General features: G+C 38.0%; 1 protein-coding gene and 1 long non-coding RNA gene across 4 annotated transcripts in view; one reads left to right on the forward strand and one right to left on the reverse strand.

Moving 5' to 3' along the window:
- LOC140527264 (uncharacterized) overlaps positions 1-27,911 on the forward strand; it is a 36,451-nt gene that overhangs the window by 4,632 nt on the left and 3,908 nt on the right. The gene's annotated exons all lie outside the window — the stretch shown is intronic.
- The window catches only part of ALG14 (ALG14 UDP-N-acetylglucosaminyltransferase subunit), a 106,413-nt gene that overhangs the window by 1,867 nt on the left and 76,635 nt on the right, over positions 1-27,911 (reverse strand). The window contains exons 4-6 of one of the 3 annotated variants that reach the window (XR_011974735.1): positions 18,874-19,162; positions 15,350-15,494; positions 2,503-2,622 (exon numbers count right to left, since the gene is read on the reverse strand). Coding sequence is in view for 1 of the 3 variants with exons in the window: in XM_072644070.1 (XP_072500171.1) it covers positions 18,932-19,162 (231 nt within the window). In the remaining 2 variants the exon portion in view is untranslated. Of the gene's footprint in view, positions 1-2,502; positions 2,623-14,193; positions 15,495-18,458; positions 19,163-27,911 lie in introns of those variants that run through there. The other 2 variants (XR_011974734.1, XM_072644070.1) reach the window with 2 other exon arrangements.

The raw sequence follows: 27,911 nt of genomic DNA on the forward strand, positions 1-27,911 counted from the left end.
TGAACTTCAGAGTTTTTCTGCAGCTCTGCTCTTTTTATCAGGAATACTTGGAGGTCCTCTATTTCACTAAAGGTCCAACTTTCCCCATGTAGTTTTACACTTAGTTTTGTTGAGTAAGTTATTTCTGGCTGTAAGTTCACGTCCTCTGTCAAGAATATCACATTCCAGGTTCTCCACTCCTTTACAGTAGTTGCTGCTAAATCATGTGGGATGGATCCTGACTGTGGCTCATCCGTTTTGGAATCATTTCTTTCTGGCTGCATACGGTATTTTTTTCTTTGACCTAGATTTTGGCTATGATGTGCCAGGAAGTTTTCTATTTCCATTTTGCCTTCTGGCTCTAAGAAATCTGGGCAGTTTTCTTTTAAGATATCCTGAAATATGTGGAGGTGCTTTTTTTTGTGGGGGAGTCATGGTGTTCATGTAGTCTAATAATGATTCTTAAATTTTGCTCCTCAATTTGTTTTCCAGGTTACTTGTATTTTCTACAAGATATCTTACATTTTCTTCCATTTTTTCAGTCTTTTGACTTTATTTTAATATTTCTTGTTGTCTTCTATCTGCTCCATTCTAATTTTCAGGGAGTTTGTTGCCTCAGCAAAGTTTTGAACTCTTTTGCCAAGCTGTTACTTTCTTTCCCAATTCTTTCTTCTATAGCTCTCGTTTCTTTTCCTAGTGTTGCTTCAAGCACTCTCATTTCATTTATTAAGAAAAAAATATTTTTAAAACTCTTGCTTCATCTTTCCCAGGAATTTTAGTTAAGATTGTTTCTAAGCTGTGTTTTTCTCTGAGGCTTTGCTTTGTCATTTTCTAAATGACTCTTAATTCTTGGTTTGTGTCTTGAGCATCTTTGTCACCTTGTCATGGTGGGTTCTTTTTTTTTTGTTTGTTTGCCCAGTCTTCCAAACTACTGATTTTGGACTTGATGTTAGGGCTGGGCTCTGACATACTTCTGGAGGAAAGGTCTGGACCAGTTCTACTGTTGCTTTTTTGGGGCACTATGGTGTTACTTCAGGATCTCAGGGACAGACTGGGGACCTGTAAGCTTTCAGTCCTTCCAAAGTGGTCTTATCCAGGCAGACTCTGATTGCTGTCCCCCTGGCCTAGGCTCTACAAGTTCCTGACCTGTGTTTGAGTCAGTGTAAGAGAAGACTGCTGTTGGACTCAACCTCATCAGCCAATTTGAAAGATCTTAATTAAAGATCTTTAATTAATGAAATAAAGATCTTTTAGTCTCATGCCAGAATCGTAGGCTCCCCTTTGGTCTGGGATTGTTGCTTTCATTATTCTTTTGCAGGCTGGGCTAGATTCCGAAAGTGGGACCTTGCCCTGGGCGTAGGGTCTGAGCCACACCACTGCTCCTGGCTTCTGGCATTTCTCCTTTCTTGGGAGATCACCCAGGGCCTCCCTGCCCAGGAAAGACACTGCCTTGTGTAGGCCCACTTCTCACTCTGCCCTGGAGTTGCACAGTGGGTGGCAAAGCTGCCGGTTTGTACCTGTCCCTCTTGTAGTGTCCTGCTATGGGTCTGGGACTTGCTCTTGCCCTGGTGCCCAGCCTCTTCCTGGGTGCTACAATGCTCTGCTGTAAAGGGTCCTACTGATCCCACCTGTTTCCATTGTTGATAGATCTCCATATCTCTCTCTCTTTTTAAGCCAGGCTGTTCAAAGAACTCACTGTGATTTTTGGGATTTCCCCATCGTGATCAGGTCTGGTTTAGAGTTTGTGGTTAGTTAGTAGCTCATGGTACAGTTTCTTTTCACTCTGCCATCTTGGCTCCATCTCTTTTCTTTTGATCCCTAATACAGTGAGCACTATCTCCTCCTATTTCTCAATCTCCTTCATTGACTTCACTTTTCTCTGCCATTCCTCTTTTATTCTTTCACAATGCAACCACCCTTACTATTTCCTATTTGTATTATTACAACAGCTTCATGCAGCCTCTAGTCTCTTGCATATACAATCCCATTTTAGGAACTTCTGCCACATTAATTTGCATGGCTCTAAACATGTTGCTCAACTAATCAAAAATTTTCTATGACTCACCACTACCTTTAGCCACCTAAGGCTCAATGCCTTGCACATATATTACCTGGTAGGGGCTTTAGTAAAAGTTTGCTGATTTGTTAAATTAAAGCTATGAGACTGTGAAAAAAACACTAAATTAGAAGAACTGAGTTCAAATCCCAGCTCCACCGGTTACTGGTTTTTTGACTTTGGGCAAATACTTAACATTTTTGAACTTGCTTCCTCACCTGTAAAGTGGAAATAATTCTTGCATTATCTTATTGTCACAGATCAATACTATCATCTTTGCAAAGCCCCATATTCGTTATTTTCACAATCTGGCTTCTAACTTCATCATTCAACTGAAAATGCCCTTTTTAAATTTACCATTGTTCTCTTAATTGTAAAATTTCACAGTCTTTTCTCAGTCTTCCTCCTTTTTTGACCTCCAGCAAGCATACAACAAGACCAACCACCCTCTCCTGTAGTTCTCTTACCTGTCTGATTGGCTTCTTCTTAGCCTGTTATATTCCCAGTCCTCTAATGGTGGGTGTCCCATAAGGCTGTTTTGGCTACTCTTCTCTCTCTGTACATTTTCTTTTAGTGGTCAGCAGTTCCTGTGGGTATAATTTTCATCTCTGTGGAGATGACTCCCAGATATATATATTCAGCCCCAGAGTCTCTTCTGAGCTCTAGCTGTACATTTCATTGGCCTATTAGACATTTCAAAATGGATATCCCATAGGTATCTCAAACTTGTTTCCAAAACAGAACCCACTACCTTTCTATCCTAACTCACCCCTTTTCTGAACTTTCTCATTTCTGCTAAATTACCATTATCCAGGTGGTCATTTAGCTTCATAATCCTGGCACTGTCCTTGGCTCCTTAATCTTCCTCATTCCATATATTCAATTTTCCCAAATCTCATTGTTTCTTGTTCTGCAAGATCTCTTACATCCATTACCTTCTTTCTATGAACCCAGCCACCATTTTAGTTCAAGTCCTCAAGACCATTTGCTTAGATTAGTACAATCACTTCCAAATAGATTTCCCTTGACTCAAGTGTCTTTCCCCAGTTTAATCTATTATGCACACAGGTATCAAAGTAATTTTCTTGAAATATGGATCTGTTCATGTCATTCCCCTTCTTAATAAACTCCAATGGCCCCCTACTGCCTTTCTATTTACATTAAATTTTGTTTTATTTTTCAGTTAAGAAAAATCTATTTTTTCTTTCTTACCTGCTCCTCCCACTGGGAGAAAAAAAAAAAAAGAAAAAACAAAACACTTGTAACAAATATGCATAGTTAAGCAAAACAAATTCCCACATTTGACCAAGTCCAAAAAATATTTATCTCATTCTGTTCCTTGAGTATATTACCTTTCCCTGTTACCTTTGGAATCAAATATAAACTGCTCTGTTTGATTTTAAAAGCCATTTACAACCTGACCCCAACCTTTCTCTATAGCCTTATTATATATTACTGTCATGTCAAAGTGGACTTCTTCCTATTCCTCATAAACAACATTCAAGGTCCTGTTGCATTGGCTGTCCTCTGTTTCTGGAATGTATTTACTTTTTTCCCTCCTTTCTTAGAATATCTTGTTTCCTTCAAAGCTTATCTCAAGGTGAGGCCTTTTTTGATCCTTCCAGTCACTAATGCCTACTCCTCGTAAATCATCTACACTCTCTCTCTCTCTCTCTCTCTCTCTCTCTCTCTCTCTCTCTCTCTCTCTCTCTCTCTCTCTCTCTCTCTCTCTCTCTCTCTCTCTCTCTCTCTCTCTCTCTCTCTCTCTCTCTCTCTCTCTCTCCACCACCCCCCCACCCCCAGGTGGCACAGTGGATAGAGTACCAGGCCTAGAGTCAGGAAGACCTGAGTTCAAATCCAGGCTCACACACTTACTAGCTGTGTGACCCTGGCAAGTTACTTAACCCTGTTTGCCCCATTTTCCTCATCTATAAGGTGAGCTGGAGAAGGAAATGGCAAACCATTCTAATATTTCTGCCAAGAAAACCCCAAATGGGGTCACAAAGAGTCAGACATGAATGAAATGGCTAAACAACAAAACTGATCTAGAGATATACACATATATATGCACCTACATATACATACATATGCACTGTATGTATGTGTGCATATACATATATAGTGTGTGTATACATATAGGGTGCTCCAATAGAATATAAATAAACTCCTTGAGGGCAGGAGCTGTTTATTTTTGTGTGTCTCTTGCACACAGTAAGTGCTTAATAAATGCTTTTTGACTGACTGATAGCCAGGCATTCAGGCTCCACAATCTGGATCTAATCTACTTTACCTGTTTTATACCGTACTATTTCCCTTTATTAATCTGCAGAAAAACCAAACTAGACTTTTCTTTTGTGCTCAAACATATGCCACCATTTCCTTCTTGCATGCTTTGGCTCAGAATGGCTCTACCTGTGGAAATCCTTTCCCTCATTCCTGGCTTAAGTAAGGTTCTACTTTCTTGATAAAGCCTGGTGTGATCTCTCTACCTGATAGCAGCCCCTCCCTTAGCTATCTTAAACATTCTACACCTTCCCCCCTGCACTTTTGATACTTTAAGTATTTAGATATTGACCATAGTTAATTTTCAGTGTGTCTTATCTCCTCCAAAAGACCCTGCGCTTCTTTAGAGCAAGTATTGTGTCATTTGTTTTTGTATCCTTCACAGTTCCTTGCATAGGGTAGCTATTTAGTAAATGATGGGTTTATAAGAACCAAAGTTGGAGAAGCCTACAACAATAGGATGCTTAAAGAGACCAGCAAGCATTAAGTGGGATAGCCCCAGTCACTCAATATCAAAATAGATGAAAGAATCACCTGGGTGTTTGGCTCACTTCTAAGTTATGGAGAGGTTCCTGATGAAGTCAATAAAAATCAGTTAGATTTCTGGCCTGAGAACTATGATGCCAGGTTTTAACCTATACGGCTGTGTTTTTTCAGCTGAGTTATTAACTCCCCTCTCCCTTTTTTTTTATTGCAATGGGAATCACAAAGGAAGAATGATACAACCTTAGTAAACCAAACATTAGTGTGGAAATTCCTGTTCTTTTGCTGACTACAAGCATAATTAGGCTATTTGTGTTCTGGCAAATTGCTCTTTCGATAGTCTTTCATTTCTACTCCCAAAATGGTTTGTTTTATGCCCAAATGTGATTTTCAAATGATTATATTTGACTTATTTTGCATGTCAGTGTTGACCACTAAGCATATGTCATCGCCACTCCTTAATTCATAACAGAATATAAACCGTTTGATGTGCTCCTCTGACTTCCATTAGCTAAACCAGAATGTAGATTTTACTGTTCTCTGCCATCCACAAAAGAGTTTATACTGTAGAATACTAAGCAACAATAGACAGTAATCAAGAGAATAAGGGAAGAAATCATCCCAAGAGAAATTTTTTACTAAAAGTGCTTTGAAAACCATAAACATTGGCTACTCTTAGCTCCTCTTTGGGAGATTCGTAACATCTTAGATGTCATCTTTTGTCTTGCTTTTTTTCCTTTTAGATTTGCCATCTCTGGGATAAATGTAGGAAAAAGGAAAGAGATAAGCATGGAAGGGAAGGAAATCTGGCTGTCCCCTCCACCCACCCTTTACCATTAAAACAGTGATGGTGGATATAAGATTAGAAAATAAATAAATAGACTCTTTGTATGATATCTAGCTAATAGCAGCAGCAAGCCAGACTTAGAAAGCTCAGTACCAACAGATTTGGGAACGCAAATCTATATTGAGCCACGTCACCAGCACCTGCACCTCCCATGGTCACTCCTTGCACTTAAGCTTATATATTAACTATATTCTAAAAGTTGGAATTCATGCAGGGAGGGCAGGGTGAGTGTGTGTGTGTGTGTGTGTGACTCCTTGCAGTTCTACTCTTTAGATTTGATAACAGCACTAGGAAAAAGAAAAACGAGTGAAAACCTTGTCACACTAAATCAGAATTAAGCTAATTAGCATGAAAGAATTATCCTTAAAAGGAAGCTCTTAAAAAATCTAGTAATCATCAGAATATACAGCCAAAGAGCATTGCCTGGAACAGGAAGTACTACAAAGATGCACCACCACTTACCCTAATGGCTTTGGGGCAAAGAAACAGAAAACCTGCATTGACCCATCGGATTTGCCTCCACCGGGACTCATCAAATGCTAAGAAAAAGGTACTTTTAAGAAATACTCTTTTTTAAAAAAAAAACTTGTAACAGACAGTAGGAGTTGCAGTAAGGCTTTCCAAGAATATTAATCCCAAACATAAAAGAGATGAGAGGAGGGAACTAAAGTAAGTGAGAGAGACAAGAGACTCAATAAGGGGGCCAGGAGGAAGGGGAACTCACTAAGCCCCAGACCTTAAATCATGCTGTGAGGCAGGCAAGTTTCTCCCCTAATCATCTTTGCAAATGGAACATTTTCCATTTTTAAAGACATCTGAATTTTTATTATATGTGTTTTGCCAGAAAATATAACAATCTCGATTCAGTATTGACTTCCTTTTGCTTTTCTTCTGCGTTTGCTCTTTGTCTCCTTCTGAAACTATGTGGAACCATTTTTTTTCTCTTACCAGACATGCTCACATGTGCATTGACATGTTTTAAGTTATGTCCTTTGGTGAGGAGGATCTGCTAGTGAGATCTCCTTTTCTTCTTCACTTGAGTGACCACCACCCTAGTTTAGGCCTTCATCATGAGCTGTTTCTGCAGCCTGCTAATGAACAGATTACTGGTTTCTAGTCTACCCTCTCCAATCCATTGTCCCCAGTGCTGCCATAATTATCTCCTTCAAGAACACATATGGCCCTATCATTCTCCTGGTCCATATGCCTGTAAGATAAATTTCAATTCCTAAACTTGGAATTGAAAGCCCTTTGGAACCTATCTCCAGCTTATCCTTCCAGGACTCCTGAACTTACTCCTGTTCACTCTACTTTCCAGTTAAACTGGCCCATAGTAGAAAAAGCACTGGACATAGAATCAGGAAAACCTGGGTCCAAATTTTGCCTCAGCCACTCGTTAGCTGAGTCTTTTAATCTTTCTGAGCCTTGGTTTTCTCTTCTGTAAAATAAGGAGGTTGGACTGAGTGTCCCTTTTAACTCTAACCCTATGATCCTAAAAATTTTGTTCCCCAGATTTTGGATTTCATCTCCTAGGCCTTGTCTTTACAGAAGGTGCCCTTCATGCTTGGAGTGCTTTCTCACTTCCACCCTTTGGAATCCTTAGTTTCATTCAAGACTCGACTGCAAGAAGCAGGAGTTCCTAGAGAAGAAAACTGGGCAGGAGCTATTGGTGGCCAACCAGAACAGCACCAACAATGGGTGATGTGCTCAAAATGGATCAAGCCCCCAGGATGGCAGCCCTTCTGTGGGCTTCAGAGTGATTCCATGTCTCTCTCATGCCACAGAGGCCTTGTCACTTTGGGTGTTTGTGCTTACCCCCGCATCTCCTTCTTCCAACTGGCTGATTCCTCTCATAGCCTTCATTTTACACACATGCCCTTCAAGTCTTCATTCCTCTCCAGATTCCACTCCTGACTCTAGATTTTTTCTACCATGTCTCTTCTCAAATACCTTCTTCTTTCTCTCCACCCTTCCACCCCAATCCCTTCAGTTTCCTTTTATATGTTTTTAAAAAATAAATAAATTTATTTAATTTTAGTTTTCAACATTCACTTCCATAAGTTTTAAATTTTCTCTCCCTCTCTTTCTTCCCACTTCCCCAAGATGGCATGCAATCTGTCTCTACATATAGGCTCTACATATACATTCTTATTAAACATATTTTCACATTTGTCATGTTGTACAGAAGAATTAGAACAATGGGAAGAACCATAAGAAAGAAAAAACAAAACAAAAAAAAGAGAGCAAAGAGTATGATTCGATTTGCATTCAGACTCCACAATTCTTTCTCTGGATGTGGATGGCATTTTCCTTCATGTTTTAGGTCCTTGCATTGCTGAGAAGGGTACACTGTGGCTGTTACTGTGTATAATGTTTTTCTGGTTCTGATCACTTCATTCAGCATCAGTTCATATAAGTCTTTCCAGGTTTTTCTGAAGTCTGCCTGCTCATCATTTCTTATAGAACAAGAGTATTCCATTACATTCCATATACCACAACTTGTACAGTCATTCCCCAATTGATGGGCATGCCCTCAATTTCCAGTTCTTGGCCACCACAAAAAGAGCTGCTATAAGTATTTTTGTACATGTGGGTCCTTTTCCTTTCTTTTATATGTTATCTCTTTCCATTAGAATTTAAACTCCATGGGGTCAAAGAATGTCTTTCTTTCTGCTTATATTTGGATTTCCAGGGCTTAGCACAGTGCTTGATGCCTGCTGCCTCCTACAGCAAGTCTTTCCTGAGGTCCCTACTTGGTGGAGCTCCCCCTCCTCAAATGATCATGAGTACATTTATTTGTTTAACTATTGTATCCTACAGGAGGATATAACCTATTTGAAGGCTGGGAGTGTTTTTTATTTTGTCTTAGTATCTCCACTGCCTACCTCAGCACTTTGCCCATAGTAACTGTCTAGTAAAAGTTTCTTGGATTGGACTGTAGAAGCTTACAAACATTAGGTTTAATGGGATACCACAGTGCTCTATGGCAAGTAAGCTCCAGCATGTCAACTATCTTCCTTTAGATCTCATCCTGTGGATTTTCCTCTAGCCATTAACAATTCCTTGAGATTTGGGTAAACATTTCAAGCCACTCTAGCATTGGGGACTGTCACGTTGGAGAGTACCCTATATTGATGGGGTCACAGACCTGGACTAAACCAATAACAACAATGGCTAATATTTATGTAGCACTTTGAGTTTCACCATATGTCATGTGAGTGAGATATGTAGGATGGCTACTGTGGTTATTGCTATTTTCACTTTGTAGATGTGGAGGATGAGGATAGTAGAGTTTGGATGATTGGCCTATAGCTCTAAGTGTCAGAGGGTGGAAATTCTAGATATTCACTAACTAATCCTTTTTTTAAAAAAAAAAATTAATTTATTTTTAGTTTTCAACATTCACTTCCATAAGTTTTAATATTTCTCCACCTCCCTTCCCTCCTCTCTCCCCAAGACTTCAAGCACTCTGATTAACTAATCCTTTTACTACAAAACTTTATCACTTTGCCAGGAATGGTAGTCAAGCACTGGAGTTTGCAGATTCTTCTAGCCTGTCTTTGCTATGTCCCCACGTTGTTATCAGTTGCTCCTGAGAAGAAACTACATACAGGTACAGGTTCTCCTCCCCCAAAAAGGGAGAGAAAGGAAGATGGAAAAAGAAAGAAAAGAAGGGGAAGAGGAAAAGAAAAGAAGGAAGACAGAAAAAGAGGGAGTGGGAGAAGAGGGAGGGAAGTCAGTGAGAGACAAGTTCTCTTTGGCCTCTCAGCAAGGGGTCAGTGGGCATGCCTACACTCTGGCCACCCCCCCCAAATGCTACCAAACAAAGGCTCACATCCTGTATTCTCTTAAGTGTATTAGGGATCTCATGAAATTGATAAGGGACTTCCCTGATCAACTTCTTCACATATATCTTGTGTTGTTTTTGGATATATGATGCAACTGACTCTACCATTTCTCTGCTATGTGGTCTGGAACAAGTCACGATCTGGACTAATCTACTGATCTACAGTCTAATCTACATGATGTGCAGGCGCCATCTCCTTCATGAAGCCTTTTCTAATTCCCCCAGATCTTAATGCTACTCTTTTCAAAATTACTTTGTACTAATTGTGCATGCATATTTCATGAACTAATGAAGGGTGAAGCAAGCAGAGCCAGAAAAACAACATTCACACTGAATACAGTAAAGTAAATGAAAAGAACCATAACAAAATAATTGAAAATGAATGTTGTGAAATTATAAAAAATAAGTTTGAGCCCAAAGAAGAGAAATGAGAAGACACCTCCCCTAACTCCTTTGCAGAGGCTGGGGAGGGGGAACTGCATATAATGTGGAACGCTGCATATAATTTATATTTTTTTAATGTATGGACTGTTTAGCTGAACTTTGCTCTTTCTTTCCTCTTCCTTTTTTTGTTCTTTCTTCTTTTAAAAGAAATTCTTTGTTATAAGGGAGAGCTCTCTGGGAGAGGAATACAGGTGGGAGCATACCTGTAATCCCTTCTCAGATTGAGGCTGAGGATGGTGGATCTCTTGAGCTCAGGAGTTCTGACCTCTGGTTTTGCAAGTCAATGGCATTAATATTTCAAATCCCTGGAATAGGGGTTGCTCATTCTTGGCCACTTTCCTAAAGAGGGTTGAACTGAGCCAGGCAAGGAAACAGAGGATAAAGCTCTTGTGCCAATCAGAGGGAGACCAGGCCAGTGAGTAGATCCTGAATTTCCAGCCTTTGCAAGATAAAGAGACTAGAAAAAAGAAGGGGATACAGGGAAAGTGTAGGTGATGCAAAAATAAAATATATCAATAAAAATCTATTAAAATCATGCACAGAGTACATACACAGTATATTTCTCAGTAGAAAGTAAACTCATGGATGGGATGCTGTCTTGCTTGCTCTAGAAAAAGACAAGTCTTCTCAGAAATTACTTCCTAGTTAAATTCCTACTTCCTCTTTCCTCTCTGTCCAAGCTCACGGTGATTTCTTTTCCTCTGAACTCTCCAGTATTTCCGAGCACATACTACTCACTGGACATTTATATGTGACCTGGTACTGCTTGTTATACTTGTGTTCTAAGTCAACAACTACAACACCCGCTGCTTGAGAGCAGGGACCACGTGCTATGCCATGATATCTAGTGTTGACAACTCCTAATTCATTCTGATATAAATCATGCTACAACATGCAACACCCATGCAGCAAGGGGAAGGAGCAACCATACAAGTGGAAATAGGGTCAAATATCACACTGATTCTCCCAATAATACTATTCCCATGGAAGGCTGGGCATCAATATATGTGGGGGACTTCCCTTCCTGCTCCTTGGTTATGGAATTAATTTCACTGAATCTAATACAGATCCAGAGAGATTTTGATCCCAGGATCATAGATTTTGACTTCCAAAGCCCTTTAGAGGTCATTTAGTTCAACCCCCTCATTTATAGCCAGGGAAACCGAGATTATGAGAGGCTAAGTGACTTGTTTGAGGTTGTAAACAAGAAGCAAATGGTAGAGCTAGGATTCTTTGGGCTCCAAATCTTGCATTCTTGTCACTGGACCATACTCAAGCATCTTGGCCAGGGTAACATAACTAGTTAGTAGAATAGATGGGCCTACGACTCAAGTTTCCAGATTCCTAATCCAATTGTTTCTACTGATTTCTTGGGAACCTCTCCCATTCTCCCTAGACACATTCCTATCCAGGGGGTTATGGGAGAATTCTCCCAGGACAGCAAACCTCTTAGCCCTGGAGACTTCTTAGGCTACTACCAGTCACAGACAGCACACAATGGTCACCTTGGGCATTCCCTGAATGTGGCTACAATAGTGACTGATCTCTTCATATTTCCTTCTCACACCCTGCCCACTGAAGTATTTAAAAAGGTTCAATGTTTAAATTGAGCTATAAAATGTAATTAAACGGGCCACTTGGTATAATGCATATACCTTCTGTTTCCTAAAGTGTTATAAGATTGTTTTTATGGCTTTACATGGCTTTTATATGAAAAGTACAGAGCAAACTACCTATAATTATGCCTGATGTTTCATTCAATGACTTCCGTAAAATGTGTTGTGCAGCTTTTTCTTTTGTGCCTTGGGATGCCCTTGGGAGAAAAAAAAAAAACAACTCAACATATTGGAAGGAATTTCCTGGCTTCAGAATCTAAGGGAAATAAACAAAGACCCACTGATGTGATTGGCTGAATATTTGCTAAACAGGGTAAGATCTAGTTAATGTCCCTTCCTGACATTCATTACTCACATCAGGAACCAAAGGTTGGAAGTTCAGGACCAAAAATGAAGTCCTAGGATTAACTATGTCACACTCTAATCTCTAATGCTTCTCTTTTGAATCAGCTTTTCATACTAATTTTTTCTGGATGAGTTTTGATTCCATCACTATCTGTTCACATTTTCAGTTGGCACAAACAATAAAATAGAGACCCAAAAACAAAACCATAATTTATTGACTGGAGACAGTGTGTGCTCTGTGCTCTGTGTATCAACTATACTTTATGAGCATTTGTAGACTTTATAGATTTTAATGATGCATCTGAGTGTACAGAATAATATTACCTTCCATTTATATGATACTTTGTAGTTTACAAGCACTTTGATCCTCGTAACAACTTTGTGAGGTAGGTAGTAGTACAAGAAATATCCCCTTTTTAGAGATGAGAACATGGGAGCCTCAAAATGTCTTAAGACATATTCAAAGTCACAGAGTTAATGTTGTTAAGTTGTTTTCTTGACAAAGATATGTAGTGGCTTGCCATTTCTGTCTCCAGCTCATTTTATAGATGAGAAAACTGAGGCAAGCAGGGTTAAGTGACTTGCCCAGGGTCACACAGCTAGTAAGCTTCTGAGACTACGTTTAAACTTGTGAAGATGAGTCTCGGTGATTTCAGGGACAGCGTCCTATCCACTGTGCCACCTAGCTACCATACAGGGGTAGTAGCAATTTGTAAGATGTAGGACCTGGATCCTGGTCCTTTGAGTTGAAATCCACAGTCCCAGAATTTCGGCATTAAAAGAGCCATGAGCAGCACAACCATATTCTCCAGAGAATCCCCAGTACATGATACCCAACAAATGATCGTCCAATCTTTGCCTGAAGACCCCTAATATGGGGGAACCTATTCTATCCTGAAGTAACACATTCCACTTGGGGATGGCTATTTGCCATCCCCAGATATTTCTTGCATCAAGCCCTGATTTACCTCTTTGTGATTTCTAACCACTGCTTCTGATTCTGTTCTCTGTGTCTGAAAGGAACACTCCCCTTCCAATGTTTGAAGGTGATTATCAGAGCTAGAAGGGATCTAAAGGGTCTAATCCGATTCTCTCCATTTACAGAGAAGGAAATGAAGGCCTAGGGATTAAATGATCTGTTCAAAGTCCTAGCCCTGTGGAGGTGGAGGAGCCAAGAACAGCACCCAAGTCTTCTGATCTCAGTCTAGCGTTCTTTTCGTTACACCATATGCGATCACTTCTTTTAAACACCAGCATACTGGGCCAGTAGCTCACTTCAATTTAACTACTATATGTTCTCTCCCTATTTGATTAGTGATCTAGCAGTCTTTCAACATGAAGCAGGGAGTATGTGACCTTGAATTATGCAGTTAAAGTACTTAAGTCACCCAGATAGGGTTTGTTTTTTTTTTTTTCCAAGTTGCTGCTGGAACACTGCAAATATTTACAGAACAATGAGAAACAGTCTTAAGAGAGTCAGAGAATAAGGTGACATTTCACACAAACAGGGCAGCACTAGGTGATACTGGAGCAAACATTTTATGTTTTGAGAATCTATCTAGTTCAGAGGATATTTTTGGTTCAAATTTGAAATACCACCGAATCTTTTTCCCTGGCCAAATGTTAAACAGAAGTGAATTATTTCTCTTCTCATTCTCATTTTTGTCTTTTCCCTTTACTTTATGTTTTTATTATTTTAGTAGCAATCTGCTCATAATTTGGTCTTTGTATGATTTTGATAAAAGCTATTTTATGTTCTCCCTTCAGAGGGGGATAAGAAAGTTATTCTGATACTTTTGCCACTGGGCTCGTGCTAGCTAGGAGAACCATTGGAATTGGAGATCCTTCTAGACATGCAATGGGGTTTAAGGGTCAGAAATAGCTTGAAAATTGAGCTTCTGAGATTTGACTGCCAGACTGGAGCTGAAAAAGGGAATGTTTTGGATACTTTTTTTTAGTTCCTCCTGAATCTCTGCCAATTCAGTATATGGTATTTCCATAAAAGTCCTGTTTTTCTTCCCTTTTCTTTGAAGAGTTCCCACTCTCCTCCCCCTTACCCCCAATCAAAAAACCATTTTTTTTTTTGTTTCAGTTATGAACTGAAAGGTTTAGATTGAACACTGTCAATCTATGCCTCTTTTCTCATTCATGGCTGTTGCTCTCCACATTAGATTCTTTTCAGGTAGAATGATGGTGAGGGACATCTGTCCTAGGGCTTCAGCCTGGGTCAGGGTATCACTCAATTCTGTAAGATTGATTAAGGTCCTGCTGTGTCATAGGATCAATCAATGACTTTGAAAAAAATAATATTTTTATTTTACATTAGCATGTGCAAACTCCACAAGAATTCAAATGATGACTTCATTCTTTATCCTCCCAAACTGTCAAATCTGAAATAATAATGGCTCCTATAGGATCATGGATTTAGAGTTGTTAGGGACTCCAAAATCCACCTAATCCACCTCCCCCCATCCCTTTTACAGTTGATGAAACTGAGACATTAGGAGGTGAGGTCACTTGCTCAAGGTCACACGAGAAATTAGCACCAGAAGTTGGATTTGAACCTAGGTTGTCTCTGACTCCAGAATTCTACTATTCCATCTCATCAAAAGGGAGGCAAGAGATAATTCTAAGCTCTGAGGTACAATTAATTATTTCATAAAATTCCTCCATTTCTTCTACTTTTCCTGCCAGTAGTATTACTTTTATTTTCACTCTAACAGCTTAACTTATAATTACGGTTTGATGCTCAATAACTAACTCTTTTCTTCTACATTCTTGCGGCAAAGCATCATCTGTGTCATATGACTTTTGTTCAAATGCTGAGATTTATTAGAGTGAAAAAATTATACAGGAAAGAAAAAGGGATTAGGAATCAAGTCAAATAATTTGCTTATTCATCTGTGTATGGTTAAATGATTGAAAAGAACCTACAGGTTTTCTGTTTTACTGCTACATGCAGGCAGAAGAGTAAAGAGAATCATTTATTTTCCCCATGCCATGAAGCCAAAGTTCATCTTCTTCTCTCGGCCTTGGGAGACTGGAAATGTCTTCCCTTTGCCACATTATGGAGGTGGGCAGGGTACTGAATTCTAGAAATGGGGCAAGGCACTGAACTACTACAAAACTGGTTCTTTCTGCTCAGTCCTGCTGGAGCATAAGAGCAGGAAAGCATGAGGCTCACTTAACAGACTCTCTTAAAAAAAAAAAAAAAAGATAAAGGTACTTGAGTGGTACTCTTGTTTTTTTTCCCCTCCTGAACACCTAATTCTGCCCCTCTCTTTGCTCACCCACTTGACACTTGCTAGAAGCTTTCTGGGTCCAGTAGTTTTGTAATCCCTGTAGTGCCTGTCTGGGGGCTACATAGCCATCAAAAAACATTCTGAAGCACTTCTCTGCACATGGTATCCTCCCAGCTGTTGTGCATAATTAAAAGAATTACACCTTACCTCTGGGAATGAAGAGGCAATGTGGGGTAATGGAAGGATCATAGGACTTGGAGTCAGGAGACACTTGGTTTTGAATTCTGCCTCTGACACTATTTGTGTGACCATGGTCAAGTTATTGCATCTCTCCTTACCTCAATTTCCTCATCTGTAAAATAGAGATAAAACATGTGAAGATTATTATGAGGGTAAAATCAATGAATCAATCCAGCACATATTAAGTTCTTCCTATGTGCCAAGCATTGTACCAGGCATTGAGGCTGCAGAAACAAACTCTATGGCCTCTGGTTCTAGATCGATGGTCCTATAAAGCTATGGCTGTAGGAATAAATCACATACTTAGTGCCAGCTGTATGTTCAGGATGATGCTAGGCATTGTAAGAGGAATAGAAAAGAACTCTAAGACAAGACTGCCCACACTCAAAGTGCTCATAATCCAGCTGGGAAACAAGATGGTTACGTGTGTGCTTGTGAGTATGCCAGGATACAATTAATTACAGAATTATGTGAAAGGGACTAGAAGTATCACAGTAGTTCAAAGAAAGGGCAGATCAAAGAGACCTGCAGTTTCAGGTCATGGGAGCCTTCATGGATGAGTAAAGGCTTAATTGGGCCTTTGGGTGATAGGTAAGATATAGAAAGGTAGAAAAGAAGGGAGAAGACATTCCTGGCATGAGGAAAACCATGAACAACAGGTATGGATTAGGGACTGAGCATGCTATGTTCGTTTGATAGATAGGAAACCAGCCCATAACTATGGAAGGCTCTGCAATGTGGATAGGAGAGACTATGCCAGATGCTTTAGGCAACAGGAAACTATTATTAGTGTTTGAACAGAAGAGTGACATGATGGAAGTGGTGCAGCAAGAAGAGTTTAGATGAGTGAGAATGAAGGCCCTTCTGAAGCAGGGAGGTAAATTAGGAACAAATCTGGTCCAGCAATTTAGACCTAACAGAAAGAGTTGGACGAGGGTGGTGGTGGTTGGAGCAGAAATGATATAGGGACCTATCATGAAAGGGAGGGATGTCAAAGGAGACATTAAACAATGAAGAACAGAGGAGCCAGAAGTATCCGATGATGGGCAAATGTACAAATAGAGGACAAGGAAGAACAAAAAAATGGTTCCGAAGTTCTGTGATTAGGAGACTGGAGAGGCAGTGGGAGCTGGGCTTGGGAGGCTGCTGTGGAGGAAAGATAGAGGAAACAGAACTATTCTAGCTTTAACCTGAGTTGGTCTGTTTTGGAGAAGCCACTTAGTCAGAAATGGATCGGGCAGGGGTGTTATTTCCATGTTCATAGTAGGTGAAAATAAATGGTCAGAAAGAAAAAAAGTGTCTTTAGTCTAAAAAGCAATAAATTTTTAGATGATTTTTTTTTTTTTAAAAAAGGATGCTTGTATCATCTCCTTAACTGGTACCTTTTGCTACTGTGATTAAATTGTCCAAGAGCCTTACTGCAGACCACATCACTGTTGTCTCCATGACTATACTAAGGATTCCTGTTATGACTCTTGGATGTCTCACTCAAAACAGCTGGACCCTCTAACCCTGGAGGGAGGCAAAGACCTTCTAGGTCAGCCAAACCAAAGATAACAATCTTCCAAGGAAATAGGTGTGGGCAGGATATGTGGTTTTGAAGGGTAGGATTTGCAGACTGATGTAGTTAATTTTTTATGAACAGTCTCATACAGTGGAGAAGAAACTGCATTCCACAGTCTCATAACAGGAATTTGAAAGTACAAACATGCTATTGATTTCCTTAAGTTCAGGTGGAGAGGAAAAGTGAAGGATGCCCTTCTTATTGCTATACTTGATGCAAATGTATTTTTCAAATGTACAGCAGGAACAACAATGTCCTTACTGTAATCTAAAAGGATTATCTCTTTTGTTCTGATCCAGAGAAGGAGAATTACCCACAACAATAACAGAGAGGGCGGGTGCTGCTCTTGTTTACCAAACATTCTGCAGAGGCCTTAACAGCACCAGCCTTAACCCAGCTTTTCTACAAAAATGAATGTACAGAGGCCTATGTAACCTGTGTAAGATTGTCATCCCACATCCTCCTCTGAGAACCTGTTACAAGCCAGCTACTGCCCAAGTTAATACTTGCAAAACATCTGGAATATGTTTCAAAAAAATTATGGAATCTTTTCTGCATCTGTTTTTGCACTAACTAAACACTGTAATCATTGGTCTAGCAGAGCATTATGAAGCAAGGGTACCTGTGGAGTCCCCAGCTAATCATAACTGAAATTCCTTCTGTCCTTCAAGTAATGATTTTCTCTCTAAAAAAGTAGAGGCCAACATGGTCTTAGTCTCCCCTATAATTACAATAATCACCTGTCTGATTTTCCAGGCCTCTTGTGTGGCCAGTAGAAACACAAGGCCACTGCTTGAGACTAAATTTTCAAAGTGGACACATGATCTGCTACTTCATGGCCACTGAATGTAAGTTGTAAAGTATTCTCACTGCTCTGAGACCTCTTTTACTAGACCTTCTTCCCCAGACAAAAAATGTATCCACATACGTCCCAATGACAGATGGGTTTATGTTGCTTTGTGTGCAGGATATTTTGCCAAAAGAATGAGAAGAGTGAAACCAGCCCAGGTTGTATTTATCTCTCAATTCATTTTTAAATGGTATGGGAAAGGATACCATTTTCAATGAAAAATCTACCCATTTCTCTCCTAGATGTGTATATAAGTGCAATTATGAAATGGAACAGTTGAATAAGGTAGGAGGTAGGAAAAGGTAGAAACTCAGATTATGTGAGAGAGAAGTAATTTTTGATTTTTGGCCTTGTTAATGCTCATTTGAATCCTTTCACATGTGTGTGGCTCAGTCTCCATTTCTTAGAATACCATAGGGACAGTACAAGCTTTGTAATAATAAATTGATACTTTTCTAATGTACGTTTGAGAACTGGATCTCTGGAATGCAAAATCAAGTTTTCTTTGATTAGAGATATTAATTTTGGCACTTGTGCATTTACATTTACAAATAAACATTCTAAAGATATAAGGTTTTCATGACGTAAGCCAGAAAAAAAGATATTGGTGTAGGTTTTAGAGTTCTGGAAGATTGCAGAATGCAGACAGTCATGAAGCCAACTTAATATAACTGTTTCCTTTATGCTCAAAAGATTCCCTGGGGACTTCGCTGCTTACATACAGGAAATAAGGTCTGTTCTGATACAACAAGAACTCATTTTTCACAATGTAGACAAGTACAAAAAGTTGCAGTACAGGAAATGTTGCAAATCATACAAATTCTAAATTTAGCTGTAGACAAATAATATTCCTAAAATAATGAGAAAATCAGGAGATGATCTAGAGTTAATGATAGGCACTCAATTCAGAAAGAAGACCTCGTGAACAATTTCATAAATATGTCATGATGTTTTCAAATTTATTTCCTTCTTTAACTGAAAACAGGCTCCTCAGTTTACTGATAATATCCTTTTCTTACAAAGGCTAGTAATTTTCTTGATATTTTAGAAAGTCTGTATTAATAATTCTTTTCTTACCTATTATAAAAAATACCATAGTTGACTGCAGAAATCTGAAAACACCATTTGTCCTCTGTTATACTATTCGCCCAAGATACACAGATTTGGGATATTTTCCCTTAAGGGCTGGCCACTGAACAAAGAAGTAATCTGAAAAGTGGTAAAGGATCTTTCCGGAAAGGGATAAGGTTTCCACTCTGCAGATGCTTTCAACGTAGACAATGATCACCTTCTTTATTCCTAGTATCCCAAGAAGAAGGGCAGATGCACAGATAGGAATACATGTTCCTGGTCCATTACACAATACCTTAAAAAAAAACAGAGAGAGAGAAAACTTTAAAAGCAAAGTTCAAATAGACAATATTGAGCCAAATATTTGCTAAGTTTAGGCTTTTTACATCAGAAAAGTCAAACACTGGAAAAATTCACTGGTTAGTCTGTTTCACATAACATTCTTTTCAATCACTAGGGTCAATTACACTATAGTATCAACTAAGGCTCATCCCGTTTTCATATTAAGTAACCCAAGCAACAAGTTTCTGCTTATTTTTATGACTTACTTCAAAGTAATTTAAAAACTTGGAATTTAACAGTTGGGGAAAATATTTCTTAAAACAGTGAAATACGTACTTTGTTGGTAAAAGTACAATATTTTTAAAGGGAAATTTTGAAATGATCATTGGAACTGTCTGACCTTAATCCAAAATTTCTTATTCAACAAATGGAGATTGAAGAAGACTACCTAGTTAATTCTAGTTAAGCTTTTGTTTAAACCTGCAGGACTTATCTATCTCCTTCTGAAAATCAAAGGATTTTAATGCTTCCTTAAATTCTATTATTTTTTACAGAAGGCTGTGGTTGATGTGACAATAAACTTATTTGGCTGTCTTACTCAGCTGAAGAATAAGCATTTTCAGATGTACTTAACTGAAAATGCTTTGATAATTCTCTTAAGGAAATAAAGGTATATTTGTTTCATAGGACCGCTGTATGGATAAGGTAATTTGAGTTTTGGAAGGAAAGGAATGATGTTAGGTACTATGTATTAATTGATAATTGGCTGAAGTAGTAAAAATGAATAATATGTGTTTGATCACATAAAGCATGAAACAGGTTTTGTGTCTGTTACATATACCACCATAATGCCATTTTGTCACATGATACCACTGTGATATCACCTGCATGCCATGCTACCTGCTGCATTCAGCCTCTACATCCTCCTGGAGCTCAAACTTCAACCCCTGTTACTCTGGGTTCTGACTGGTGAGCACTCTATTTTTCTTTTCTTGGTCTGTGGACATCACCTGTCCTTGCAGAAGGTGGGATCTGAGTTAAGCCTTGAAGGAAGCCACGAAAGCCAGGATGCAGAGGTCAAGAGGAAGAATATTCCAGGTTGGGGGCAGCCAGTGAAAAGCAATAGACTAAGGAGGAGGGTTCCTACCCAAGGAACATAAAGTCAACCAATGCATGAAAGAGAGTAAAGCATAAGAAGACTAGAAATGTAGGAAGAGGCCAAATAAGAGGAAATCACTGGGTTTCAGAAAGTTAGCTAGGTAGGACAGCGGATTAAAGTACTGGGCCCTAGAGTTCAAATCCAGCCTTAGACACTCAGTAGTTGTGTGACTCTGGACAAGTTGCTTAAATGCTATCTGCCTCAGTTTCCTCAACTGTAACAGTACCTAATTCTGGATTTTTATAATGATCAAATGAGATATTTGTGAAGTACTAACCACAGGGCCTACACATAGTAGGTGCTTAATACATGTTTGTTCCCTTTGCCTCTCAAATTTTTCTGATTAAAAAAAAAAAAAAAAGACCAGATAATTGTTTTTCCTCTTCTCCAAGGGAAGAGAAAAAGATTTGGGGGAAGAGTGTCTTCTCATATCTCATCCTGTGGTCAAAGCATATTCTTTATAATTTTTACAATATTAATTTTTAATTGTTTTGTTGTTCTTTCCATTTACATCGTTGAAGGAATTAATATATGTTGTTTTCTTGGCTCTGCTTACTTCAGTTTGTATTAGTTCATATTAAGTTCTTCCATGCTTCTTTGTATTTATCATAGTCATCATTTCTTAGAGCAGAGTAATGTCCCTTTATATTTATCTACCACAATTTATTTTATGGGTGTTTAGATAGAGTGCTGGGTTTGGAGTCAGGAAGTTCAAATCTGGCCTTAGACACTTACTAGCTGTGTGACCTTGGGCAAGTCACTGAACCCTGTTTGCCTTAATTCCTTATCTGTAAAATGAGCAGGAGAAGGAAATGCCAAACCACTCCAGTATTTGCCCAGAAAACCTCAAATGGGGTCACAAAGACTCAGATACAACTGAAACAACCAAATAACAACAACAAAACCCACAATTTATTTAGGTATTTCCTACTGATAGGTATCTACTCTGTTTCCAATCAATCAACAAACATTTAAGTGCCTGTTATGAGCCAGGCACTGTGCTAAGTGCTGAAGATACAAAAAGAGGCAAAAAACAGCAAGTGCCCTTGAGGAACTAAGAATCTAATGGGGGAGACAGAATGTAAAGAAATATATACAAAGCAAGCTATATGTCAGATAAATTGGAAATAACAGAGAGAAGGCACTGGAATGAAAGGGGATCGGGAACGCTGCCTGTAGGAGGTGGGATTTTAGTTCGGACTTCAGTAGTCAGAACTGAGGCGGGAGAGTGTTCCAGGCATGGGGGATAGCCAGAGAAATACCAGAGCTAAGAGATGGAGTGTCTTGTTTGTGGAGCGACCAGGAAGCTAGTATCACAAACTGAAGAGTGCATGTTATAGAATAAGGCATGAGAAGACTGAACGGGCAAGAGGGGGCTAGGTTATGAAGGGCTTTGAAAACCACACCAAGCACTTTGTATTTAATCTTGGAGGAAGCAGGAAGTCAATGGATTTTACTGAGTAATAGGATGATTAGATCTATGCTTTAGGACAATCACTTTGGTGCCTAAATGGAGGATAGATTGGAGTGGGGAGAGACTTCAGAGAGGCAGATCCACCAGCAAGCAATTATAATAGTCTAGGCATGTGGTGATGAGGGCCTGTATCAGGGCGGTGGCAGAGGCAAAGGAGGGAAGATGAGAGATAAGTGAAAAGCTGAGAATGAGGTCTAGATTGCGAGCCCGAGGGAGGATGGTGTTGCCTTCTACAGTAATATGGAAGGGGGAGAGGGAGTGTTTAGGGGGAAAGATAATGACTTAGAATATTTGAGGGAACATCTATATATGTTGAATTCTGCTAATAAGAAGACAGAAGTTGGGATAGAGAGGAAGAATGAACCAGGCACTGAATTCACTGGAGAAGGAAGACAAATTTCTTGGGGTTGGTGGATAATAGCCACCAGGATTTGGATTTGTTGACAAATTTGGATAGTGTGAACCTCACTGATGGTGATAGAGGGAGAGTCTAGAAGCGGCAATGGGGAGAAAGATGTATTCTGACTCTCCCAAATCAACCAATGTGTCTTTGTATACTAAACTGCTTGTTGATGAAAGAAGTGGGTCACAGGCAGAACCCTGAGAGACATAAGAGATGGGAAGATGATAATAAGGTCAGAAAGTGTTTAAGTCATGGGTTCTGGCTGAGGAAAGGATATTAAGGAGCTAGCTGGTGAAGTCAGATACTGCAGAGAGGTGAAAGAAGATAAGGACAGGGAAAAAGCAATTGGATTTAGCAGCAAGATTAGTGATTTTTGAATTCACTAAGTTGAGGAGTAAATAGGTGGTGTGGAGGCTGATATCCTTTCTGACTAGACTGTAAGCTCCTGGAATTATACTTTTTAGTGTTTATTAACCGGGTAGACTAGAACAGTGCCTATGGTTGTAATTCAGCAGATATCTATCTACAAAAACTAATAAGGTGATATAGACAGATGCTTAATGAATGGTGCAAATATAAGTTCTATTGAATTTCAGAGTAGGGTGAGCTAAATGTGGACTGAGAAGACTAGGAAAGTTTGGCTTAAAGAGATGGGCCTTAAGTACTGAGAAGGTGAAGGGATGTAGGCTGGGAGAAAGACATAAGAAAAGACATTACAGGGGAGAATATAAAAGGCACTTTCAGGAACAATGGATAGACAAGTCTGGCTGGAGTGAGGGTTTGGCTATGGGAGTAGTGGAAGATAAGGTTGGAATGTAGATTGGCAACAGATTATGGAATTTTTGTTTGCCAGCATCTGGGACCCACTTTCAATCAGGATCATTGTAACTTATCCTAACTTATCCTCTTTTAATGTCATCTATGAGCTTACAAGGATTTAAGGACAAAATACTAAGCTACCAGATAGTCTTTTTCTAAATAAGATATTTTTTTCCTATCCCTTCCTCTCTTAAAAAATTTCTATTGATGTGTTTTGTTTTTATATTACCAACATTTACAGATGTCATTTGGTGAGAGGTATCTTATAACAACATAAAACAATTAAATAAAACTAACAATATAGTGACCTCATCTGAAAATACATCCAGTATTTCATGTCTGCTGCATGCCCCCCACCCCTCTCTTTTTTTTATTAACAAATCTATTTTCTTTCTCTCCTACCATCAACTTAATTTTTAAAAAATAGAGAAAAAACCCAATAATATAGAGTCAGGCAAAACAAATTCCTTCCTTGGATGTATTTAAAAATACATCTCATTCTGCATCCGAAATCTATTGCCCTTCTTTCAGGAGGTGGATAGAATATTTCATCGTTGGTCTGGATCAATGTCACTCTGGAGAGTGAAATGATATCATTCTGTCTCTCATTTTAATACAGCTCACTTTCTATTGTGTTATCCAATCACAGTTGATTGCTACCCCTCAGGAACACCTACCCTTTGAAGGATATATGAACTGTGAGCCCACCACCATGACTGCTTTTGGTGTAAAAGAGACAACCGAAAGACCATCCTTTTATTAATAACATGCTGGTCTTATTAATAAAATGATCAAATTACCCAGAAACTACGTCTCTTGAACCTTTTTAATTATCACATTGAAGCTATTAACTGTTTTAATTGTTCTGTTGACTTTTTAGGGTTATTTACATATATCATATCATCTATAAAAAGTGATAATTTTGCTTCTTTACATTTACTTATTCCTTCAAGTTTTTTCCTTATTGCTATAGGTAGCACTTCTAGCACTATTTCAAACAAAAGGGATGACAACGGATATCTTTATTTCACCCCTGCTTTTATCAGAAAAGACTGTAGTTTACCCTCATTGTATATAACAGTAGCTCTTGATTTTAGATGTGTATTGTTTATCCTTTTAAGGAGAGAATGATTTATTCCTGTTTTCTAATGTTTTTTTAATCAGAAATGAACATTGTTTTTTTTTAACATTTACTGACATAAACATGATTTTATTATTAATCTAGTTAATTAAGTTGATAGTTTTTCTAATAGTAAGTCAATCTTGTATTCCTGGTATAAATGGTCATGGCATATATTCTTGCAATACATTGTTTCAGTCACTGCTAATATTTTATTTAATTTTTTTTTTGTACCAGTGTTCATTAGAGATGAATTAACATGAGGTGTTTAGCTTTCTTTTTCTTCCTAGTTCATGTATCAAAACCACAAACTATGTCATAGATGGAATTTGGTAAAATACCTTCTGCTATTTTTGAAGTTTATATAATATTGAAAATAACTATTCTTTGCATGTTTGACATAATTCACTTGTGAATCAATCTGTCCTGGAGTTTTTCTCTTTGGAAGTTTAATCTACGGCTATTTAATTTCTTCCTCTGAAATTCAGTTGTTTAAACTCCCTGTTTCTTGATCTGTTAATCTGGGTGGGTACTTTATATTTTTGCAAATATTCATCTATTTAGTTTGTTAGTTTTATTTGGCATACGGTCATGCAAAAGAATTTCTAATAATATCTTTTATTTCTTACTGACTTGTTACGAATTCTATTTTTTTGTTTTCAATACTAATAATTTGGTTTGCTTCTTATTTTTTAAAACTACTAACTAATGGTTTATTAGTTTTTTTAATCTCCTATTTTTAGCTCTTATTTAATTCAGTGGGTTTTTTTGTTTTCAATTTTCTTAACCTTCTTGACTTTGAGGATTTCTAATTTTGCCTTTAATTGGGGCTTTAAAATTTGTTTATTATTATTTTTAGTTGTATTCTCAATTCATTGATCTGTTCTTTCTCTTTTTTGTTAATAAAAAGGAAAGATAACTTAAGAATCATTGGATTACCTGAAATCTGTGACCAAAACAAGACACTGGATATCATATTTCAAGAAATTAGTAAAGAAAATTATCTAGATATATTAGAATTAGAGGGCAATGTGGAAAGAAGAAAAAACATCCCACTAATTACCTCCGGAAATAAATCCCAAAATGTCAATGCCAAAATCCAGAGCTTCCAGACAAAAGGAAAAAATAATACTACAAGTAACTAGAAAGAAAAAATTCAGATATGGAGGAAACACAATCAGTTCTGCATAAGATTTCGTAGCTATCACTTTAAAGGTGTGGGGAACATGGAATAAGATATTCCAAAAGGCAAAAGATAAAAGGTCTACAAACAAAAATAACTTATGCAGAAAAACTGAGTATAATCCTATGAGGGCAAAAATGGATCCTCAATGAAACAGAGAACTTTCAAACATTCCTGATGAAAAACCACAGCTAAAAAGGAATCATGAAATACAAATATCAGAGTCTAAAGAAAAATAAAAAGATAATTACTAGTGAAGAATAAGAAGTGACTTTGTATGGATAAACTTTATATTCTAATGGGGCAGATGTTAGAAGTTTTTTCACTCTTATCTACACTGTCAAAATGTGACAGAATATTCAGTTTTATGTAGAAATTTATTCAGTTAGAGTTACAGATAGCATCAGGAAGAGGGATTATAAGAGGGAGGATTATAAGGATTCAGGGTTAGTCATAAGCAAAACAAACTCTAAGCCTGGGAAGCGGGAGGCAATGGTGAAGAGAAGGTTAAAAGGAAAATGAAATAAATAGGGAGTGGAAGAGTACAGAGAAGGAAAAGTGTAAGAATAGGATGGAGGAAAGAGACAATTATCATAACTATCATAATTTTGAATGTGAATACGACGAACTTATCCATAAAATGGAAAAGGTTACTAGAATGGATTAGAAAGCAAAATCCTGCAATATATTGCTTATAAAAAACTTACTTGAAGCACTCACACTGCTAAAATATGTAGCAGGAGCAAAAAGCTTCAGTTGAACTTAAAAAAAAAAAGCAGAAGTAGCAATTATGATTTCAGATAAGGTAACAGCACAAAGAGGGACCTATATTTTGCTGGAAGGTAACACAGACAATAAAATTATTTCAATACTTAATATACATGTGCATCCAATGGTATATCTTCTAAATACTTAAAGAAAAAAATTAAATGAATAACAAGGAGAAATAAACAGTGAAACCATAATAGTGGGAGACTTCAATTTATTCTTAGCAGTCCTAGATAAATCTAACCAAAAAATAAACAAGTTAATGACCTGAGGAGAATTTTAGGAAAATTAGATATGATAAACCCTCTGGTCATTACTGAATGGAAACAGAAAGGATAACATAGAATTCTCAACTGTACATGGCACTTTTACAAAAACTGATCATATCTTAGGGCATAAAATGCTCACAAACATGCAGAAAAGCAGAAATATTATACACACTGAACACAATGCAATAAAACTTAGGTAAAGGGTTGCTGGGGAAAAAAGTATTAAAAATCATCTGGAAGCAAAATAATAATTCTAAAGAGCTGGTGGGTCAAAGAACAAATCATAGAAACGATAGATAATTTCATTAACTATAATGGTAATGAGATGACATATCAACATTTTGGGGGTGCACCCATTACAGTCCTTGGAGAAAAATTTATTTCCCATCCTCTTTTCAAGTTTTTTTTTCTCCTCAAAAGAGCCTCAAAGACTAAGCTTCACTCTCATTATGTGACTGTATGTAAAGTATATGAAGATGAATAAATTAATTTATATTGAGATTCTGGAGTGATGCTAAATGGAAAGAGTTCTACAGCTGGAATCACTGGACCTGGTTTCAAATCCTCATTTTATTCCTTACTGCCAATGTGACCTTAATATGTAACCCCTTCATTTGTTTGTTTTGAAAAATAAGGATAGCCTATATGGTCTTTATGTCCTTTCCAGCCTTAAAGCTATGATTTTATAATTTGCTTGTAAGACAAAAGTGTTCTGAATTGGTACTAAAGTTTCCCACAACTCAGAAATAATATAAGACATCTAGTTGTTCCCTGGGGACACTCAACTATTCCAAAGACATGCAGAGGTTAGAAATTTCCACTGCTTCTCTAATTCTTTGGCAGAGCAAAACTGGCACATGGATCCGAGGGACTGTCAACACCTTCAGGTATCTGTCATTTCTTTCAGGTACTTTTACGTCCTACTTCCTTCTGCTATTTTTGACCTGGTTTCAGATTCCTAACATATCAATCAGAGTCTTATAGCAATGATCCTAAGGTAATTGTAATACACTGTCAGATTAATCTCATTTATCCCCCTTAACTTTGCAGGCTGTTATTATTTTCAGCTAAGGAAATTAAATTTTTTGGTTTTCCTGTGCTCTGGATCAGGTCAAGGTGACAACTTCCTGACAACTTGACCTTTTAAAATATTTTTTGTTTGTTTACTTTCACTGTTAATTTTGATGCTATTGGATATGCAATCAGTGGTTTCACAGATGACTACAAAACTGAGTTTAACTAGTGGTTAGCAATTTTTAATAATTTTTTATGATAGTTAGGAACTACCTTTAACATGCCACTTAGTTTTGTTAGATTAGGAAGGCTTTTCAGAGAATTAAGTGGGAAAACAGTTAACGTTTTCAGAGAAATAGGGAGTGTCCCTCTTAAACAGGAAGAATTGGTCTGATTTCAGAGAAGTTACATAACTCCCAAATACTGTCAAGGCCCCATATTAAATAGGTAAGTGATATTTTCCTTCTGACCTTTATTTTCTTCTTAATGCATCCTAATCTTCAAGTAAACACTGGCTGGCAGTTTTTCTTACAGGTATTTTTGTCCACAGTCC

The sequence above is a fragment of the Notamacropus eugenii genome, chromosome 2 (assembly GCF_028372415.1).
Source record: "Notamacropus eugenii isolate mMacEug1 chromosome 2, mMacEug1.pri_v2, whole genome shotgun sequence".
Lineage (NCBI taxonomy): Eukaryota > Metazoa > Chordata > Mammalia > Diprotodontia > Macropodidae > Notamacropus > Notamacropus eugenii.